Source organism: Ctenopharyngodon idella, chromosome 4 (genome assembly GCF_019924925.1).
Source record: "Ctenopharyngodon idella isolate HZGC_01 chromosome 4, HZGC01, whole genome shotgun sequence".
Taxonomy (NCBI): Eukaryota; Metazoa; Chordata; class Actinopteri; order Cypriniformes; family Xenocyprididae; genus Ctenopharyngodon; species Ctenopharyngodon idella.
In genome coordinates this window covers 11,920,443-11,942,837 of record NC_067223.1, presented here as the reverse complement: position 1 = coordinate 11,942,837, position 22,395 = coordinate 11,920,443, and the positions used below count along the sequence as shown (strand labels likewise).

Here is a 22,395-nt window from a genome sequence, read left to right as displayed (position 1 = left end):
ACACTTAAAAGGGTCACTTCATACGTTTTTATTTTGTAATTTATTCTCTAACCAACCATAAAACCAACACATCGGCCAAACAGAAAACCTTAACGGCCAATGCCAATGTTTAATGCCAAATATCGGTCGACCACTAATACTTTTTTTGTGTGTGTGTGTGTGTAAATATAAAAATAGTAAACATTATTAATTTAGTAAATATACTAGTTATACTTACTGTACTGAAAACTACATAATAAAAAGTTTATATTAAAATTAATAAAATATGAAAAATAAATAAATAAATAAATAAATAAAAATGAAAAAATGAAATGAAAGTTAGACAGTGCTGAACAGAAAATGCAGACCAACATCTAAAAAGTAATGAAGCAGCAAGGGTGCAGATTGAGGTTTAAAGACACATGCAGTTTAAAGACAGAAATGCTGCGAGAAAGCTCATCAAGAATGATTATAAACAAAAGAGTGTGTGAGAAGGATCCCGCTGTTACTTTTCTCATCACATATATGCCAAGATTATCTTGAAATGATGCGTCCGACCGGCAGCCCTCATGATACAGGGTGATGTAGAAATTAAGACGAGCAAGAAACCAGGAGACTTTAGAGCAGAAGAGTGGAAGATCTGAGAGTTAAAAGGCTCTGGAAACATCTATGTCAGTCTATAGGATCGGTCGGTCGAAGCAGATTTCTTTCTTTACCTGTGTACGGTGGTCTAGGAGGAACAGGGGGGCCCTTTCCATTAAAATCAGAGGGCGGCATGTCTAGACTCCAGCTACTAGGAGCAGGCTTCACCACTTTCACACACAAAACATGCATTTCAGTCAACTCAACTCAAAATACAATATGCCCAGTAGCGTTGTATGACTAGCAATAGCGAATCAGGGTTTGGCCGGACTAGGGTGTAAAAGGATGGACACTGTCCCACTATAACTTCCTGTCTCAACAACAGGAAATGTGTCAAGTGATAAAAGAAAATTGTGTTTTGTCCATCTTTAGCAGATATTTTTCATGTCTTACAGAACAAAATGTCCAAATATTCAATATCAAAAACCTTTTTCCCCTTTAAAATTAAACATTTAAAGGATTAGTTCACTTCAAAATTCACATTCGATGCTGCTTCAAAGTGCTCTGCACTGTAACGACCGGCCATTTAAAAAAAAAAAAAAAAAGTTAAAAATGTATATACTTTTAACCACAAATGCTCATCTTGCACTAGCTCTGCGAAGTGCCACGCATTACGTAATCATGTTGGAAAGGTCACGCGTGACATAGTCGGAAGTACCGTGGTAGGTCGAAAAACTTTAAAATAGTCAGAAATCGTTGTTTTAACTTTTTTTTTTTTTTTGTAAAGGCCGTTTGACTTAGCACGTTCGCTTTGTAAACACTTGCTCGGTACTTCCGCCTACGTCACGCGTGACCTTTCCAACGTGATTAGTAATAAGTGGTGCATTGCAGAGCTAATGCAAGACAAGCATTTGTGGTTAAAAAGTTTATAATTTTTTTTTTTTTTTTTTTTTTTTTTTTTTAGAAAATGGCCGACCAATTTGGACCTTCAACCCGTTGGTAGCTGTTTTCCTCAAAAACCTTAATTTCTTTTCAACTGAAGAAAGAAAGATATAAACATCTTGGATGACATGGGGGTGAGTAAATTATCAGGAAAGTTTAATTTTGAAGTGAACTAATCCTTTAATATTGCAATAGATTTTACTGGGCATTTTTTGGGATGAGCAAATCCTCTCAAATAAAGCAGTAACATCAAAATACACCATGTATTGTATATATAAATAATAGACATAAATCACATGAAGAAAAAGCAAAGTTGCTAATGTCTTTGCAAGTCAATATACCCACTACCAGTTAACCGTAGATTTAAATAACTTGAATGAACAGATGAAATAAAAAAAATAAAATCTCAACATCTTCCTGTCAATAAGAATAACCATAAGTCTGTTCATGAACCTCTTTGGTGGTTCAGTCACAGCTGTCACAACACACAGGAGCGGCGAGCTGTCGGCTAGCATCAGATCTAGCGCGCTGACCGCGAGACCCCCGTCATTTCAGACCACCCTCTTCACAGCAGGACGACAGACTGAAGTTTCATACGCTCACATGCACATGCTCACCTTTGTCGGGGGTAGAGATGTTGGGGTCACTGCGAGGCATGGAGGCATCGCCCGCTGGGTGTGGGACAGGCCTCTGTGAAAGAGATTCATGTCACATGAAACATGAATGCGGTTGTGATTTCAGCAAACAGTTTAAATTACGAGAAATAAAGTCTTAATTCTGTTAGTTCCTTGGAGGAATTCCGTTGATTCCTTGAACAGATGAAATTAGCTGATGATGTTCCTCAATATTCTGCATAGAAACTCCTTATTTCTTAACTAATAATATTCCTGAGACACATTAACAAAACCAGTTTCATCTAGTCGTTTTTAAAGATGCAGTAAACGCAAATCTTACAATGAAGAAGGGTAAGAGAAGTAAACCCACCAATACACATCAACTGAAGACAGTTCGAATGTTTGGCATCTGATGAATATTAAAAACACCGATATGATAATCATCTTCATACCTGTGTGGGATCCAGGGGGTTTGGATATATGGCGCTGCAGGGTCTCTCTCTCGGCGAGAGGCAGTTCTCTCGGGAATGCTTGTGTTTATCTGACAACTGTGGAGAACCTGTGAAGGGTGAGGAGGTGTAAGCAAGGGTGTGATTTCAGTAACAAACCAACATGAATGTTCAAATATGTGCCCACCCACACACACACACACAGATAAAAAAGACATAGATCTTGCTCTCATTTCTTTGCACATGAAATAAAGGCTCCTCCTCGTCTCTCCCTCCAGCTAGGGCGAGAATTGTGCCGTTGGGGTGACAGACATCTATTTCACAGGGAGAGATGGACTACCAGGCGTGGGGAGCGGCCTCAACCTGCTCGGAACACTAACGTCCTCCTCCAGCACAGGACAGAAGGCCACGGCTTCCTTATGATAGCCAAGCAGCATTTTATGCCATCTGTAATTCTACAGAAGCGCTTCCTGTCTGCCGCTGCTTTATGGGGGTCTCTATGGGAGGCAGGAAGGGCTGCCAAGGGGAGACTATAAGATTACATAAATGTCTCCATACATATTCCCATTTTTATGACCTGTGTCTGCAAGTAAACATGCTGGATGGAGAGAGATAAGAGGACAAGGAAGAGCAGAGAAGAGAGAGAAACAGAGGGTAGAGTTCTGCTATATATCAGGAAACTGGCTTTCTGTAACCCACAGTAAAACAGCATTAAATGGGCCATAAACTTCACTTCTGTAGCATTGTATTTTTAACTCCAAAATCTGTTTATTATGGACAGCTGTTTCTGAATCAGAGTAAAAAATTAAAAAGGTGATTGTAAGAAAAAGCTTAAAATAAGAAAGAGTCAAGGTGCAATTACAGCAAATAAAAATAACCAATTTCTAACAGTTTAGGGTTTTTTTCTCAAATACCAGTGAAAAAAAAAAAAAAAAAAAATCATACGTCATAAGAAATTAAGTCCGATTTATAACAAAGTCGCAAATGTGAGATGTCGCATTGTGAAATATGAAGACTCGGCAAACATAATTACAAGAAACAATAGCAAGAAATAAAGACTCAAATACAAGAAATGAAGTTGCAGTTACCAGCAAAAAAGATGCAATTAAAAGAAAGTTGCAAATACAACGTCGCAATGATCTGTTATGAGAAAAACGTAAGTCTTAAGGTACGTTTACACAACAAGAACGCACTAAAAATGGAAAAAAAAATTCCTTGGCGTTTTTGAAAAGTTTTGCGTACAAAGACAATGTTGTCAAAAAGATCCCCAATCACAAGAATCCACATACAAAAATGCTGTATTATGCATGCCAGGCCAGTAGTTGGTGACCATGTGCCTGTGCACATATGCATTCTTTTACAGAGCGAATACAAACAATCAAGATGGTGAAAGCATTGAGCAATTTTGTCTGACCGGACAATGAGCTTTAATAAACTCAGTATCTTGAGCACAGTCCTATAATCCGTTATTGTTGTTTTGGTTGTCAAGTACTCGCGTATGCCTATAGACTGTACACGTAACGTGCATGTGTACGGTGTCACCATTTTCACAGTTTCACATTTTTTTAGTTTACACTTAACAGTATCGTTTTCAAAAATTTGCACTTTGAAACCCCTTTTCAAAAGTTTGCATTTTCAGGCCGCCAAAATGCTGTTGTAGTGTCAATGAATGACCAAAACGCATAAAAAGGTTTCCATTTTTATTAGAAAGTGGTGTGGTTTAAATGACCCCTTAAATGTGAGAAAAAAGGTTGCTATTGCCAGAAAAAAGTTGCAATGTAAAGAAATTCAAAATTGTTATATAAAGTCACCAATGTGAGATGTATGACACTGTGAAAGACTCAATTACCAGAAATCATTTTAATTACCAGAAAGAAAGAAAAAAGTCGGGAAACACTTCTTTACAGTGTCCTTGTTAAAGTTATTACTATAAATAATGCTTAGTTACATGCAAATAACCCTACACCACACCCTAATCCTAACCCTATAGTAAGTACATGTTTAATTATTATTACTCAGTACTTAAATTTATAAATACACTGCAACACAGACACCTTAAAACGAAGTAAAACCAAAATTCGCAAATTATAAGAGGTGAAGTCCAAATTGTGAAATAGTCGAAAATAAGAAATAAAGTTTAAATTGTGATAAAGTTGCAAATGTGAGATCACACAGTCAAATATGAAGACTCAATTATTAGAAATATACTCACAATTATTAGAAAAAAAAAAGTCCAAATTGTAATATAATGTTGCAAAGGGAGATATGTTGCATTGTGAAATATAAAGTCTCAAATACTACAAACAAAGTCACAATTGTGAGAAATAAAGTCTCAATTGTGAGAAAAAGTTCACTGCGAGAAATAGTCGCAATCCATAATGATATAAAGTATCACATTGTGAAATAGAATTTGTCAAATATGAGAAATAGTCACAATTGCCTTGTTTTTTTTATTTTCTGGTGGAAAACAGCTTACGTAACTTATAAATGTTACTAAGACATCTTGCATCAAAAAATGTTGTTTTATAATTTACCCCGTCTAACCCTGTCAAAAATTGCTTGATGCAATTATGAAAATGAAGAAAATGCTTGGTCAGTGCATTGCAAGCACACAGTGCCTTGTGCATATTTAACTTGTGTTCTTGTGTTACTGTGCCACATCAAAACCTCAGCAGCTTTGAGCTCTATGTCTACATCAAGTTTTTATTTTAAAAGAGCAAAAGGTTTGGAATAGCTGCTCAGAGAGAACAGACTCTTCTCACCTCTGGCACTGGACGGAGCTGAGCTGGTCACGTTGGGAGAGGCAGAGTGATTGGAACTGAGACTTGAGGTAGACGGACTTGGCTGAAAAGAGAGGAAACCGTGAGAAACATAAGAAAGAGGACACAGTTTTCTGTACTTTGTTGATGGTCTATAATATTAACAGGTTATAGAACAATCATTCGGTCTGGGATAAAAGAAAAAATTTAAATGATCTGTCCATCCAGTTTATAATTCACACATACAAATCCGATTCTCACAGTGAGAAAAAAGGCAGAGCAAGACAGGAAGGATTAAGCGGGATCTGAGAGAGACAGATGAAAACAGAAAGAGGGCAATTATGGAAAAAAAAAAGAAGCAGGGAAAAAGAACAAGAAAAAAAGAGGGAGATTAGGAGGAAATATGAAAGACGGCGAGAGAGAATAGAGGGGTCTGCCGGTGTGTGTATGAGAGTAGTTTTCCAGCGGCGGCCCTGTGCACTCACCTGCATGTTGAAGACTTCATCCGAGCTCTCTGATTGGCCCGTGATGTTGCTCACTTCATTGGACGCCTGCGATGACAGCGAGGATGAAGAGTAGCGGTTGACTGCTGGGTAGCTGAGGGGACTGAATAACATACAATACAACACAATAAGAATGACTTTATAACTTACTATATAATTTACTAGAAGATTAGTAAGGTTTCTAATTATGACAGCACAGAAAGATATTAGTCATCAATCAGCCAATATTCTGACATTATCGACATTTGCCAATAATCTATTCTAGCTGTTTGCTCAGTTTATTTAAATAAAATAAGCTGAAACAACACAAATCTTTAGTTTTTACTTGACTGTCATTTTCACTCAATTCAATTACGTTAAATGAAATTAAATTTGTAAATGTTAACTTAAACCATTTGCGTTGGGACTACATGAATCATTTCTGTTGCATTGACTGAAACTGGGCAGTGAATTTCTAGTTCCCAGCATGCTCTGCCATAGGGATAGATCAGGAGGGTAAATGTTGAAATGTTTAATGTTCAGTTATGCTGGACATTTAAAAGAGTTAAGTTAAAATTTGTGTGGTTTACCACTGTGCTGAAGAGTAGAGCTTGTTAGGTTGTGGGTGGCAACATTAAACTATCATGTTCATACTACAAGACTACAATAAATCGGTCCAAAATAATTATTTTTGGTTGGAAAAATATAAATCAATTTCATGAAAACATTTTCATTATTTTAATTAAGTTCACTCAAATTATTTTTCTGGCACAAGAACCTAAATTGATTAAGTTTGTTCAACAAACTATTTGTTTAAATGTCTTGTTGTATGAACCTAACTTTATTTTGTGGAAAAGTTTTCCTTAATTCAATTACATTCAATGAACAAACCATTTTTTAAAGATTTTACTAATGAACTTTATGTAAAAGGTTTCATTTCAAAATTGTTTTCTTTGTCTCATCATTATAATAAATGTTTCAAATAAATATTATATTTAGGAATAAGAGTAGCCAAAAAATCTAAATAAATTGTTTATTACTGTTTTTAAATTGGCTTTTTGACATAATTAAATCATAATTATGCTACAAAATATAATTAAATAAAAACATTCATTATCAGTATTTCATTCATCCAGTATCACTATTAGTACTACTAACTAATAACTAATAACATGCACCTACATGTCACCTAACTCTCATTAGGGTATCAGTAGAGTATTAGTAGACTTTTAGGGTTCGGGTTAGTATAATAAGTTGACATATACTGGCAAAGTTACTTCTAGTCAGTAGAATGTCTGTTGGCGGACCATCACAATAAAGTGTTAGCAGATATTAAGCAGACAGTCTACTAATACTCTAAAGAGAGTTAGATGACATGTAGGTGCAATGTTAATTATAGTCAACAGAATGTCTAAAGGGGGCCATCAAAATAAAGTGTTACCCCGAAAAGAGTTTCTCACCTGCGGCGTGACACCACACGCGCTCCTCCCTCTGGATTCATTATATTGGGCGCTGAGTTTCTTCCGGCTCGAGGGCTTCCGTTGGTGAAGTGAATCGGGCTGGCTCGCACATAGGCCGGAAATTCCTTCAGGGTGTAGGAAAGAAAGAAAGATGAGCGCACAAGGAACGGCTTGGGAACCCGACTGTAGCAACTCTGATATGTACCTGTATGCCGAGGCTGGATTTCATGAGATGAAACTGATCCACCAGTTTCTTGTGCAAGGGTCGCATGTCCTGAGGTACAAACTTCTCATGCACAGTCAAACCAAACTCCAGTATGTGAGCCTGATGGAGAAACGATGAGTCTTTAAAGACAGCGGTACTCACAATGCATTTAACCACCGTAAGCTGATGCATATAAATAATGCTGAATAATGTAGGGAGGAGACTTGATTTTACCTATTATTGATTAATATTTTTTCCTGCCCACTTGGGCTTGATTACATCAGCAAAAGTCGCTACATTTTGATTGAAAATTATAGATTAAAAAAATGTTTTTTAAAATATCGTACTGACAAATCAAGATCAATAAGATGAAAGCAGCAAACAGCATCCATTTATCTTACATGTTATCTTTAAAACAGCTTGCTTCATAATTAAATGATCAGCAAAATATTTTCCCCCCTTCAGTCTTTAAAAGTTAACTTTCATGCTTGCATCTGGCTTATATCCATGGTTACTGTCTAGACATCAGCATCGTGTGCTCGGCTCTGGAGAGTTTCTGGTTACTAAGCAGCACGAGCATGAAGGGAAGAAGTGAGACCTACAGAAACCGAGCTCGTTCGTAACGGCTAAATCCCAAAATCAGTGGAGAAACAGACATAAATGATGACCATATAACATCATAAATGTGTGTGAAATCTGGTGTAGATTAGATTTGGTTTCTAGAGACAAACCTGCTCAAACATGAGCTCTCGGAGACGACCAATTTTGTCTCCATCTTCGGGGTGATTCATGATGTAGTCCTTCACGAAGAACGCCTGTGAGAAACACAAAATTGCGCTGTTTAACCACAATGTATTGTGTCTCGTCAGCCTCCACACATTTTTGGTGCGAGTTACAATTACCTTGACATCCTCAGCAAACAATATCATGCATAGTTTCACAGATTAGTCAAATCGTAACTTGATTAATTTTCTGTTTTTTCAGTTATATAAGAAATGGAGTGCTGCAACCAAAATAAGTGCAAAAATATGAGCTTAATAAAAACATGCATGTCTTCAGATCTTCTAAGGAAAAGGGGGAAGGAGAGAGAGCAGACGGTGTATCTGTGTCCGATCTGTTTCAAGGACGATGGGCTGGTATCTCCAAAGAGACAGTAGGAGAGCAGAAGCTTCAGGAGGGAAACTCTCAGACTTCAAAGATTCCACCATGCAGATTTTTCCATTGCCCTGAACATGACATTTGGCCTTAACGCCAGCAGAATGCTGCCGGCAGATGCACAATTTAATTGCAGATGCACGCTATGCCTGCCGATCACTGAAGGTGTTCACGCTGACAGTGATTTTTAGCGACAAAGCGACCAAAATATTGGAGTCATGGGATCTTTTGAGAAACGTCTGTTTAGGAAGGAAATTAAATTAAATCACTGGCTTACTAACACAAATTTCTCTCTTAGTTTACCCAAAAATGAAAATTGTGCCATTAATTATTCACACTCATGTCGTTCCACACCCGTAAGACTTTCATTCATCCTCAGAACACAAATTAAGATCTTTTTGATGAAATCTGAGAGCTTCAAAAAAGCTTCACAAAGTTCATAAAGAGATCGTAAAACTAATCCATATGAATTGAGCGGTTCAGTCCAAATTTTATGAAGAGGCTCGATCGCTTTATATGATTAACAGATTCAATTTAGGCTTTTATTCACATGAACTTAAAGGGTTAGTTCACCAGGCTGTCTATGGAGGCACAAAAAGCTCTCAGATTTCATCAAAAAGATCTTCATTTGCATTCTGAAGATGAACGAACGTCTTGCGGGTTTGGAACGACATGAGGGTGAGTAATTAATGACAGAATTTTCATTTTTGGGTGAATAACCCTTTAACATCAACCAAGCCCTACGAGAAGATTTAATTGTGGCCTGCAGATCGCCAGTAGACAAACACCATTTGAATGTGATGAACTCAGGAGCAATTACAGGTGTACTTGTGAATTTAAGGAATGGCTTACTAAAACAAATCTCTCTCTGAGCTTCTGAAGATGACACAGATGTCAAGAAAGTTTGAAAACTGCCAATTAAGAGCCAGATCTTGTAAATGAGAGGAATTTCAGAGTGGAATTTCCTTGAGGGCTGACCTTAAAGTGCAGAAACGCAAGCAAATATTAATGCCAACAGCTGGAACGCTCAATAAACAACTAATTGGAAATGCTGTCATGTTTGCGATCCAAATGCATTAACTGCTGCTCATCCCAGACCCTTCGCCTCAGGACGCTTGCCGGAGGGTGGTATCTGAACAGTCTACATGAAACGAATTTAACGCTAATGTACTTTCTGGAACATATACAAACACAAACCTTGCCTGTATACAGTCGACTCTCCTCTTTATAGCTGCTCTCCAAGTCTATCAAGGTAAATACTGCAGTGACACTAAAGCGAGGTTGCTATGCAACAAGCGTTCATACAATCTGAAAAGATCTGTTGTATTCGCACAGCATATGACTTATTTGAGATGCTATAGATTTTTACATGGTTTCACAAGGGGAATGATTCTTCTTTCAAAGCTGCCGTTTCTATAGTTATGGCCAAGATATTCCCTTTCGGACAAGCTAAATGTGCGTTAGAACACTGAAGGTATTCCAGTATTCCCTTCGGCCATCTGAAGGCTCTGTGTTCTCTGACAGAGGACACCGAGAGACAACTATGAAAGAGTGTGTATACATTTTTAAAACGTGAGGTGATCTTGCATCAGTGGGGACTTGGAATACAAATAATATACAGTGAATTAGTGCCATATAACTGAAAAGACAAGAAAACAAACCTCCTGATAGCGAGCGAGACCTCCGTTGACAGCGGCGTCGATGACTCCATTGAGACACATGGTCAAGGGGTTGATGTTCTGCATCTGCCGGGTTTGACACTGCGTAATCAACGTCCGCAACTGCAGGTTCTTGTTCTCGATGACCTCAATAGCATTCTCCAGTGGACTCACCTCCACCTGGAGCCAAAAATAAAACAGGGAACTTCAAGCCAAGAAACAATGGTTGAAAAAAGCTTTCATGCAATGGTTGGAGAATTTTAGAAGGGCACCAAATTCATTTTGTAAGGCTGAAACATTCTCTGCAAAAGCTTCTAGCTTCAATCTGTTTTTGCAATTTTTATTGATTTCCTTTTTTAAATCCAATAAACAATATGCAGAACCCACTGGCTTTTTGACAAACACTACCCTCCAAAGCTTGTGCAGTCCTATACATCTTCGTGGTACTTACTACGAGACCGCAGACACACATTTGCGTACTTGCTAGAGTTTGTCTCTGACCTTAATGAGTTGAGTGTGAGAATCACACAAAAGATAAAGTTAAAAGGGAGATCTCCTTACCAGTTCCCTCCTCTCCACTTCAAACCAGCGGGAGATGCCTGGGAGACTCTGAACAAGCGTTAATGTCGTTCTTTCTACCCACAGGCTCTGAAATTCAAAAGCAAATGCTCATTGACACACATCACAGTTCAAACTGTCAGAGAAAGTCCAAGAGATCCCATAAGGCAAAGCATCTACAGCATATTCCAGTGAATGAGTGACTTTCCTCCTCCTTCAGTATGTATAATACATATCATTTAATCTACACTTTAAACAGCTCATTCTCAGCAACATTGTCTGCTTATCAAACCACACTGCTCCACATATTAAATTTCACATTCATAAATTCATTTCCCATCCAGCACAGCCTGAGAATTAACCTGAGCTGGCGCATGTATAACGGAGGAAGCTCTGTAAGAACTTCAGATGCTTGATTGTGATATTCAAAACCACCTCAGTCCAATATAATCGTATCATCTGGATAGCGTCTCAGCCGAAGTTTACCTCTAAATGAGATTTTCAGACATTATTACTGGGCGGTAAGTGGACCGGGGTGGTGAGTACCCCCGGTGTCTCTGAAAATATAATATCTGGCAGGCTAAACAGTTTATTTCAAACACGGTAACCACCGGAGGTCGGGGGAAATCTAACCCCCGCGGTGGATCGAATCCATGCCGAGGCTGTGATTGTCTAGGCTGGATATATTGAGTGAGAGGGGAAGGGAAATGATATTTGGAAGGAGCGGGTCTCTCAGCCCCTAAAACTTTAATTAGCCTCTCTGGACCGAGGCTGTGAATAATGCAGCATGTGAGAGAACACCTGAGCTCTACACACACACACAATGGCTGCCAGACGCTAGAAGTGAAGGAATGAATACACAAGAGAGAAGAGGAAGAGTGAAACGCAAGAGATGAGGGAAAAAAAAAAAAAAATGCCATAAAAGACGAAATAGTTCACCCTAGAATGAAAAACTCACACATTATTTACCCACTCCCATGACTTTTCTGCCATCCAAACATTTTGAATGAAATGGTAATTTTTGCTCATGCATTCAAGCTTCAAATGGACGTAAAGGCATCATAAAAGTCATTTAACAGCTTTGTATAAGAATCATATGGAAATTTAAGTTATTCACTGAATCTCTTTGTAAGTGGCCCAGATTTCCTTGGTACATTCATGAGAGTTTATGAGAGAAGAAAAAAAAAAAAAACAGGTATTAATGAATGAACAAATCAGAATGATCCAGTTCTCAAGTTCAACTCTTTGATTCAACGATCCGCTTGCTGCAGTTAACAGTACACTAGAGGTCTGTTTATCACACAAAGCACTTATATATCTTGAGAACAATCAGAATATAGTCATTTTAACAACTTTCATGGTACTTTTATGGTGATTTCGTATCTTATATTGAAGCATGAAAGCTCCAGCCTTGTAAGCTATTCGTTTGGGATGTACACTCAGGATGTTGGGGTTTCCAGAGACCCCGGACAATAAAATGTGATTATAACATAATAATGTATTTTTTTGTAATATCACTCACTTTATTAATGTTTTTACTCTACATTTGTGCAGTGTTGGAAGGATTTAAAGTATTTTTTTTATTAAAAAACAAAAGTTTTTATGCAAAATTCACTTTAAAAAAGATCTCATTTTCATTCATGGAGATAAGTGTGCCATGGTTTAATGGAAGATTACTGCCATCAACTGGAGAACAAAAACTTTTACAATTAAAATAACATGAAACTTCAACTACAGCCAGGAGATGGCTTCAATGCATTACTCAATGGCTAATTTGCCATTTCTTTATGGATATACATCTTTTCAGAAGTTTTTTTATTTAGATTTATGTTTAGACATTACAAAATAATTGTGCGTTTACACCATCAGGGATGTGTTGTGGTATCGCCCCTTCATTTTCTGTGTTTTCAGCATTGTAACTGAAATTTTTTTTTGACAAATTATGTAACAAAAAGCCTTTTTTTAACAGTCTCCCATTGATGTCTATGGGTGATTTCAGTGTGTGTGAGCACGACCGTTCCACATTGCTATAGGGTTACACTTCACTTCTGTGTATTTGTGTTCTGTGTTGTGGCTGATTTAGCTTTTTATTTGACAAATATAAAAAAAGTATCAGTTTTTTAAATTTCCCTATTCATTTGAAAGTTTGAAACTATATTCATTTATAGTTCTCCTTTTGTGTTCCACAGCAGAAAGACAGTCATACAGATTTATAATGATATAAGTCAATAAATAATGACAGAACTAAATGATGACAGAATTTCTTGGCAGAACCATTCATTTTAAGACACTGCAGCCACTAACTCACCTTAAACTCGTTCTCTTTGTCTTTGGTGCCCTTGTGAAACGGCCGGTCGTAGCGAAACCTCCAGATGTGGTTGACCTTATAGAAGCTCTTGATGTTGTCGGGGACGCCGTCACGCTGCAGGACGTCCTGGCTGTCTGGGATTGGTGTGACAGCATAGATCTGCAGATCTGCATGAAGGTTCGTCAAAGAACGTGCAACATGTCGTTTGAACACAAACGCATTTGAATAACATTATATTATATTATATTATATTATAATATAATGTGTAACTTAAATAAAAGTGTTCAATAACAGATTTTGCTGTGGTATCTCTTATTTCACACCCAGTCCAAATGCAGACAGTACAGTAGGAAATCATCCTCCACAAATGTTTAAATACTCAAAACCTTGCGCCTCACAGACATGAGGTCTCATCAGCACATACATATGAATCAAACAGGGCAGACGTCCAGGAAGGCCAATGATTAATCGCCGGCTTGGATAACAAAACGCTGTGCTCATGTAGTTTGACCGGCCCTGTCTGCTCTAATTGTGCTGAAGAGGACGTCACAAATTCACTGAGCGCCTGGCCTACAGGTACATGTCTCATCAGTTGAACAAACGCTCTCCTGTGACCCGTCGTCTCCACGCCTGATATGCGCTCTGAGAGGGAGGGGATCGATTTTCAGCCATGTGGACGTGTATTTAAAGCGGGCATCTCTGGCCTTGTGCTTGTTCTGGAAAACCTTTATGTAGTAAGGCCACCCACTGTAACTATTGTACATAGAAAAGTGGTTTCTGGATTACTACGCTGCATTTTTACTTTTATAAATTATAAAATGGGTATGGGAGTGTGCTCCGAGTGTCAAATTATTACTAACATTCTCATCATGAAATCGCTAATAGTAAAATTAGTAATCAGTTATTAAGGGCAAATTGATGTGACTAATGAGGAATTAGAACAATAACTACACAATGCAAAAGAACAACTCTTCCAAAAAAAAAAAGAAAAGTGAACCTGCAAGCATAAGACTCTTTAGCATGCAAGTGTGTGAGTGACCAGGAAAGACAAGAGATGTCTGGAGGATACATTGGGCTTCAGCCTGGTAGATGGTCTGGTCAGGCTGGTTGGCGTGTTGCATTGCGATGGCATGAGGGAACTCATTGAGCATGCGCTGCTGGAACGCCTCCAGACGCTCGTAGTCATGACCACGGCACACAAACTCCTTATTCTGTACAACACACACACATATATGCACACACACATACACACATTCTGGTTAATACTGACACCAAGTGGACTTCAGAGATACTGACAGTGACGTCTAATATACGGCAGGATGTCAGGATGGCACATACCCGTAGAAAGAAGGGGAACTTCTTGCCGTAGAAGCCCACTCTGAAGAACTCTGGCTCCAGCCGCTGTTGGTCCATTATTTTATCGTAAAATGAAGCTTCCATCATCTGTGATTTGCAGTTATATTATTAGCAAAAATTACACTATGTAAATATCTGGGGGGTCAGTTAAAAGAGCCATATTCTACACATTTGTAGCATTAAATCAACTAAAAAAATCTAAAGTTTCTTGCACCAAAAATGTAATAATTTAATTGACCATTTATGCATTCTCTCTGAAACTTTGACTTAAACACAGTTTTCTGTACCTTTAAGAGTTATGTAAATGACCTCTGTTATGATTAGCTAACATTTTTTCTTTTTTGCATGTGAAATGATCAATAACGCCAAATGATGTGTAAATGTGAGTGGTCTTATGTTAATGAGACTGCTTTCCCTGATATGACCCCTTTAAGAACTGGCAAAATGCAAAGAACTGTCATATCACACATAAAGAGTTGTAACTCACCCTCATTTTGCTGAGGTTTCTGTAATCGTAGTAGGATTCGTACTGGTCCGCTAACTCTCTGCACAGGATAATGCCATTCTCCCAACACTGAGGGGGTAGAGAGGTTTATTTTATTTCACATGCAGTTTGATAATTCACCAGTAGGAGCCACTAGAGCATCATCAACACTTTGAGGACCAAGGACATAGTTAAATATTCAAGATTTGGAGGAATCAAATGTAAAAGATTTGCAAAAGATGTCTGGCCTGCATCAATTTAATTAATTTACGTTTAAAGGTATATAAATATATATTTTGAGCATAAAAATATATAGTAGTATTTTTGTTTAAAAAAAAAAAAATATTTATACAATTATTAAGATACAAACCGAAAATACAGGAAACATGCACAATTTTTTTTAAAAAATAAATAAATAAAAAAATTAAGAACAACATGTCTTCTTTAAGCAAAAATGAGTATTTAGTGTGACCTCCTGGACTTCCAAGTTTTCTTGGTTTCTTGGTTGATTTTGATGTTAAATCCACTACATATTTTGTCATTTGCATAGTACTTTTGCATTAACTTGTGCTTTTAACTGCAATATATTATATTGTCTAAAATTTACTTAAGCTGGACAGTGACACTATTTTCTTTAAGAGTTGCTTTGCAGCCAAAAATTATATACCAATAATTATCACTGTAAAGCTGCTTTGACACAATGTGCATTGTAAAAAGCGCTATATAAATAAAGGTGACTTGACTTGACTAAAAAACTGTACATGTCATTTGTCAAATATCCATGAATTGTTCTGAGGCATATAGTTTATTAAGTGGAATCATTTCAGTCCCATTGCTTCCTAAATCCACCAGCACAACAGATGGCTCCAGCCATGAGGAAAGCAGACAACAAACGCACTGATTTTGAGGTGATTGATTATGTAAATACCATTTAGTTGTGAAGGATAACTACTCGGAACACATTCACCTATTGATAATTTGATAGCGGGCTGAGAGGAGCCGAGCCATGTGAGGAGAAACCAAAAGGGCCTGGAAAACGTGACACAAAAACAAGGGGAGACGGCAGAAAATTCGGACCTTTCCACGGTCGAAGTTCTGGATGATGGTGAGATGCAGGTACTCCTTCCTCTGCCACTCGCTCTGCATCGGGTAACTCAGAAACTCCCGCAGGGGTCTCTCGGACCATTCCAGCAGCTCGTCGTACAGCAGAAGTGTATACGAGGCCTCTGCACACACACACACACACACACACACACACACGTCATGAAAATACATACGATAACTGTAGCTTCAAACTACTTCTGGTTCATGTCATGCTCGAGTACCTGTGTAATTCTGCGCTTTCAGATGCAGGTCATACAGCTTGTGAATGTAGCGGATGTACATTTCCTCTTTATTCAGCTCAGTTTTGTAGAAGTTCTGAAGAAAAGGGACAAAGAGTGGATGTGAAGTGCTTTTCAGCACTGATTTTCAGTGTCGTTCTGGTTGCTATGAACGGATTCATATGGCTAAACCAAGGAAACTTGGAGAAGAAGAGCAGAATGCAGGAAATCACTCCAGCACTAGGTCGTCCATAATAGCCCTCAGCAGTGAAAAGACTTTAGTGTTTCCGCCGTGAATTAAAGTGCTAAATCACTTCCCTTGTTAACACTCCAGGCTTGAACTAAGCACCAAACTGACACCATTCACAAAACATCTCATCTAAGAGACAAACACAAAACAGACCACCAGCTAGTCTAAACCTGCAGGCACAGGGTGAATAATACTGACATAAAGGGACAAGGAATGGCACAAAAAGTTATTTATATAAAAAAAAAAAAAAAAAAAAAAAAAAAAAAAAACATACCAGCAGACTGACTGTACAGCCAATCTTTTTTCCATCCACTTCTCCCAACTTCATACAGTCTCTGTAAAACGGAAAGAGTGTAATTGTTTATCCATATGCCAAAAGTAGTGACTAGGGTAAAAACACATCATGATCTGACACTGAAGAATTTAATCATTTTAAACATGGGAAGAACTTTAGGTTAGGTAGAAATTAACTACAAAGTTTAACGCATATTTTCATTTTCTTCCTCCACAAATACAGAATTGGCAAGTCAATATATTTCAAGCACTGATAAGTGTTTCCACAAATCAATGCAAAGCTTTTTTTGAAAGCACAATAACTATTTACACTACCATTCAAAAGTTTGGGGTCAGTCAGATTTTTTTTTAAAGAAAATAAATACTGTCATTCAGCAAGGATGCATTAGAGGTGCAGTAAGCAATTTCGGAGAAACGCTGTTAAAAGTGGATCGGACCAAGCACCAAAACACACTTGAAGAAAATTTATGTCTTTATGGCCACTTACAAAAAACGGTTGCAATTTATTTTGATGGTCCACTTTTGACATTCTACTAACTATCAGTAACTTTGCAACTACATGTCAACTAACTCTCATTAGAGTATTAGTTGAGTGTAGGAGACTGTTAGGTTAGGGTAAGGTGTAAATAGAATAAGTTGACATGTAGATGCAAGGTTACTTAAGTCAGTAGAATGTAAATAAAATGTAACCCAAAAAATCTTACTGACCCCAAACTTTTGAAGAGTAGTGTAACTAAACATTGTTTTTCAAAAGGGCAGCTTGTACTTCTTTAAATCTCAGGTTTTTCTCTGGCTACATTCTCAAACTGCTGTGTTCATGTGTGCATCTGCTCCGTGTCACCTGTAGTCCAGCAGTCGCTCCATCAACCGTGTGACCGTGGCTATGAGGGATATCCCGCTCTCCCTCCACGTCTCCCTTTCGATCTTCTTCAACAGACTGACAGAGAAAACAAACACAACAGACAACGAGTCATACTGCTGCTCACCACATGACCCATTCATGCCCTGCACACTCACACAGACACACAGCTGTCCAGTAGAACAGTGATCAGTGCTTATCTTACCTAGGATATGGACCGAACAGAGGAATTCTAGTCCACAGCAGCATAAACAGAACAAATTCATATTAATAGATTAATGTCAATAACATCCACCTCATCAAACTCCGTTAGTATAGTTAGTATGGTTAGTAGAAAGAAGAAAAATGGAGATGCACAAGTTAATCAATAAAATCAGCGTCAATATAAACTAACATTTAATCCTTAAATCTCACTACAGAATGTACTTTTAATTTAACCTCAAAAAAGACATTTCTTTATAACAAAAACCGTAATTATATTACATAGCATATTATAAAAGACAAAACAGCCAATATGTATTCATTATATATTATACTATTTATTATATATTTATTCACTCATAATATTTAAAATATAATTAATATATCATTAAAATGTATTATATTATATTATATTATATTATATTATATATTATTATATGTAGCTTGGAATCTGTAAACAGTTCAAATCTTTTTAATACTATTAATAAATGTATTTATTGAACTTGGGTGTCTTTAAATATACTGTAAAAGCAATAAGCAATAAGCCACCTGAGGCCTACTGATGTATTATTTATATATATACACACACATGATGATATGCATAAAAGTGACCCTTCACGAACAAAAAAACATGATATATTTCATATATTTATTCAAGGATGGAAGACTGCAGAATTGCAACTTTAAACACCAATAAAAACACACCAAACTTATTTTACTACCACTACCATAATCTATAATGAAATCTGACCCCATCCAATGTTAAAAATGTGCATACATTTAAATTTAGATGAGGGGGAGCAAACACTTTTTCCACTGACGCACACAAACACACAGCTGCAAAAACCACACATGAACAGAATTACACTAGCACACAGATGAGTGAGATCTGACCTGTATAAATACTTACCATCTCATTGCTTTGCTCTAATCTAACATTTTCTCTGAACTAAAGTTCAGCCCACAAAGGACTATACCTGCTTATCTGTTTATTTGTGTATGTTTCTTCTCACTCACATGCTGTTGAAGAGCTCTCTGTACGTTTCATCTCCTTTTCCCTCTGACATGAGGCTGTCCAGCTTGTCGATAAGTTTTGCTTCGACCTATTACAAATAATGAAAATGATGTCAAATATATATCACGTGCCCTGGAGTCAGATAACTGCATGCCCAATAAGTGACCAGAAGGGGGCACTGGGTGACCTGTTTGAAGTTGCCACTTCTGCGCTGCTCCCAGTCCATCATGTCGTGAAAGATTGGGATCATCACGTTCCTCAGGTCCGGCTGAGGCACCAGCGTCACCTCCAGGAACGGGCCAATCATTGCTGGGATGAAGTTCAGCTTGTGCTCTCCTGCACGACAAGAAAGTTTCGTCTCCCATACGAGAAGGAGTAAAGCTTTCAGATAACTGGGAATGTCCTACCTAAATTCTGCCACATGCTGAAAATCTCACATCCCATCATGACACGCATGTCTCCGTACCTGAACACAAACAAAGCGCAAAATGCTGGTTAAATAAGTCGTACTATGTCAGTTTAGTGTTTGAAATATAACAGACATTTGTAGGCCGACTTCCTGAAGAACGCAAACACTGTAGCCGCATCTGAAAACATGTACTGTCCAAGTTTGTACTGCATTTGATGAAGAACCTATTTCTTGACCGGTAATCAAGTATGTAAGTGTGCAAGCACAAACACAATCCATAAATACTGTACTACATCCATCATGTTGGTAACAACGACCCTGAATATAAGACGACCCCCCTTTTTTCAAGAGAAGACTTTAAGACCAAATCTTGTATTTTATAAAGAAAAATTGTATTTATGCTTTTATTTGAAAATAATTTTCATATTACATATTTTTCATATTTTAATTTTTTGTATTAAAAAGTATGGTAAATACTGGTAAAATGTACCAATGATCACATTTAAAGGGGACCTATAATGCCCCTTTTACAAGATGTAATATAAGTCTCTGGTGTCCCCAGAATGTGTCTGTGAAGTTTCAGCTCAAAATACCCCACAGATCATTTATTATAGCTTGCCAAATTTCTTTCTAGAAGAGGGCGGAGCTTTAACGGCTCACACTTTGATTGCTCAACAACAACAAAGCTGGAGAATCTCACTCAGCCAAAATGAGGATTGTCAGTAACGGTGTTCAGCCTTACATTGTTCAAACCGGAGTCGAACACTGATGGAGAGATTCAGTTACAACTTTTAGAATGCATCTGGACGTTTCTGAATGGTTAGTGGATAAATTTATGTAGTTGCTGTGGAGTTGATTCAACTCATCAACTAGCATGTGCCGTCATGTTAATCTTTTGTGCAAATCCAACGTTGAATTGACCCTCGTTTGTGAAGCAGTCAGCTGTAAAATGACAGCAAGGCAACGACACTCTACTACAACAACTCTTCCTCTTCTCTAAAGCAGCCCGAAATGGCCTCACCCCCTTTGTTGCATGTTCTCAGGCGCAGGGTTTATGTAAATTTTAGGGTTAGTGACGTCACTAACCCAGGAAGAAGCTTGTTGAAGTCCCTACCAGCCATTTGTTGTAGTCCTTAAACAGAGAATTCTTTAAAAGAAAATCTCTCTTTGCATTGAACTTTGAGTGTCGTAACTTTGCAGATGTTGTCAAACAGCAACATTACACACTAACTAAAGTTAAAAATGTGAAATCATAAACAACCACCCCTTGAAAAATCAACACTTTTTGCCATATCATAAAAGAAAAAATTGTTTAGAAATCTGTGTACCGTCTTTGGTTTGGTCCCATCAGTATGGCACGCAAACATGACAGTCACGCAGCTTGTAGACGGTAAGGTTTTTCTTTTCTTTTTTTTTCTTTTTTTTTGATTGTTAGCATTTTTTTGTTCACTTTCTTCTAACATTACACTGACACACCGTATTTCTTGGCACACCCATTCAGTCTATACCCTGAATATAAGACAAACCCGCTTTTTCAGATGTATTTAAAAAAAAAAAAAAAAAAAACTAAACTACAAAAATAATATAAAATAAAATAAAAAAAAACTAAACAATTACAGTATCTAAAAAAAAAAAAAAAAAACTATTTAAAATCAAAAAAGTTTTTTATGGAACATTGTAGTATTTATTTATCCAGGCACATAATTATTTTATTAAATTCCATGTGCCCTTGTAATATTTAATAAAAATAACTTTTCCCTCCCTCTTGCAGAGACATCTCTTCTCTGATGTGTATACTGGTGCATGGGTGGGGCAACCTGACATTTAAATGAGATCAACCAATAGCAAACCACAACCATCCAATGACCCAATCTCTTCCCCATGGACAAAATCAAGACCCGCCTTAAGTGTTTTTCTTATTCAAGAAGTCATTTCACTCTGATATACGTCACAATAGGGAAGAAAAGACTATCACAACTCCTATTTAATGCAGACTTTAACCTAAATTTAGGTGGAAAATTAAAAATGAAACACTAAAAAAGCCTTATAAATATCATATTAAATTCAGACATACTATTCATTTGACATACTGCTTTTGGCATAATATATAGCAGAGAAGTAGGAAAATTCAGAGAGGTTGCAGGCACTCACTTTTCCAGTATTTTCTTCCTCTTTGATGCAGAGAAGGTCTCGAGCTGAAGGCAGGACTGGTTGATGAATATAACAGACAGGCAGAAGTAGGAGTCCCACACCTATATGGAAACAGAGAAAACGAACAGATTGACTGTGATGTTTGACTGCTGAGTACAAACACAAGTGGCCTGAGAACAAACCTTGTAGTCAAACTTGTCACTGAGAAAGTTTTTTCTTAAAGCATCTGACAGGTAGAGCACAGTGGTGATGATGATGCTGTAAATCAAACATGATCACATGTCAGATCACAATTTGATACTCTAAAAACCACCATGTAAAATTTGAAGAGGAAAGAAGGATCTAACTTGTTGGTGACGAGCCGCATGACCGTCCAGTCTTTGGGGAACATCTCTGGTCTTATCAGGATCCGAAACACAGTGAAGATATGCAGGAGAAAGTCCTGAGAGAGAAAGAGAGGATGTTTCACATGTGTCTTTGTGTGTATAATGAACTGATGCCAATAAGACAAAGTTGATAACTGACTCACCCGCAGGTCGTCTTTACTGGTGAACCTCTGCAGGAGTTGCTGGTAGTGTCTGTCCTTCATATGCCTCAACAGAGCCAAGAGACACGACACAAACTCCCCCTGGAACAAAGACACAACATATGCTATCATTCAATCACTACTGTTCGTATCACTGTGTATCAAGCACTGAAGGAGCTTCTGAGCTGAAATTCAGATAATGCAATGGCCGTTTAGTTTCTGACATGCGCTGTAAGTGGTAGACTAACTAGCAGGGGAGTCTCAAGAGAAGCCAGGTTATCCTGGTATATTTTTCTGTTGATATGAAAAATCATGTAGATTTAGCAATATGGCATTTGTATGATGTATATTACAATGTTATGATGCACTATATGAGT

At 37.6% G+C, this 22,395-nt stretch overlaps 1 protein-coding gene across 3 annotated transcripts in view; it reads right to left on the bottom strand.

Moving 5' to 3' along the window:
• dock4b (dedicator of cytokinesis 4b) overlaps positions 1 to 22,395 on the bottom strand; it is a 92,987-nt gene that overhangs the window by 5,674 nt on the left and 64,918 nt on the right. Inside the window, exons 26-51 of one of the 3 annotated variants that reach the window (XM_051890987.1) lie at positions 22,022 to 22,120; positions 21,840 to 21,934; positions 21,675 to 21,750; positions 21,493 to 21,593; positions 19,340 to 19,398; positions 19,120 to 19,268; positions 18,935 to 19,020; positions 17,922 to 17,948; positions 17,699 to 17,794; positions 16,838 to 16,898; positions 16,317 to 16,410; positions 16,069 to 16,217; positions 14,995 to 15,081; positions 14,490 to 14,594; positions 14,221 to 14,362; positions 13,152 to 13,318; positions 10,847 to 10,933; positions 10,289 to 10,465; positions 8,204 to 8,287; positions 7,473 to 7,592; positions 7,268 to 7,392; positions 5,811 to 5,931; positions 5,329 to 5,410; positions 2,570 to 2,676; positions 2,121 to 2,193; positions 696 to 791 (exon numbers count right to left, since the gene is read on the bottom strand). In XM_051890987.1, the coding sequence (XP_051746947.1) occupies positions 696 to 791; positions 2,121 to 2,193; positions 2,570 to 2,676; positions 5,329 to 5,410; positions 5,811 to 5,931; positions 7,268 to 7,392; positions 7,473 to 7,592; positions 8,204 to 8,287; positions 10,289 to 10,465; positions 10,847 to 10,933; positions 13,152 to 13,318; positions 14,221 to 14,362; positions 14,490 to 14,594; positions 14,995 to 15,081; positions 16,069 to 16,217; positions 16,317 to 16,410; positions 16,838 to 16,898; positions 17,699 to 17,794; positions 17,922 to 17,948; positions 18,935 to 19,020; positions 19,120 to 19,268; positions 19,340 to 19,398; positions 21,493 to 21,593; positions 21,675 to 21,750; positions 21,840 to 21,934; positions 22,022 to 22,120 (2,665 nt within the window). The remainder of the gene's footprint in view (positions 1 to 695; positions 792 to 2,120; positions 2,194 to 2,569; positions 2,677 to 5,328; positions 5,411 to 5,810; positions 5,932 to 7,267; positions 7,393 to 7,472; positions 7,593 to 8,203; positions 8,288 to 10,288; positions 10,466 to 10,846; positions 10,934 to 13,151; positions 13,319 to 14,220; positions 14,363 to 14,489; positions 14,595 to 14,994; positions 15,082 to 16,068; positions 16,218 to 16,316; positions 16,411 to 16,837; positions 16,899 to 17,698; positions 17,795 to 17,921; positions 17,949 to 18,934; positions 19,021 to 19,119; positions 19,269 to 19,339; positions 19,399 to 21,492; positions 21,594 to 21,674; positions 21,751 to 21,839; positions 21,935 to 22,021; positions 22,121 to 22,395) is intronic. The other 2 variants (XM_051890990.1, XM_051890989.1) reach the window with 2 other exon arrangements.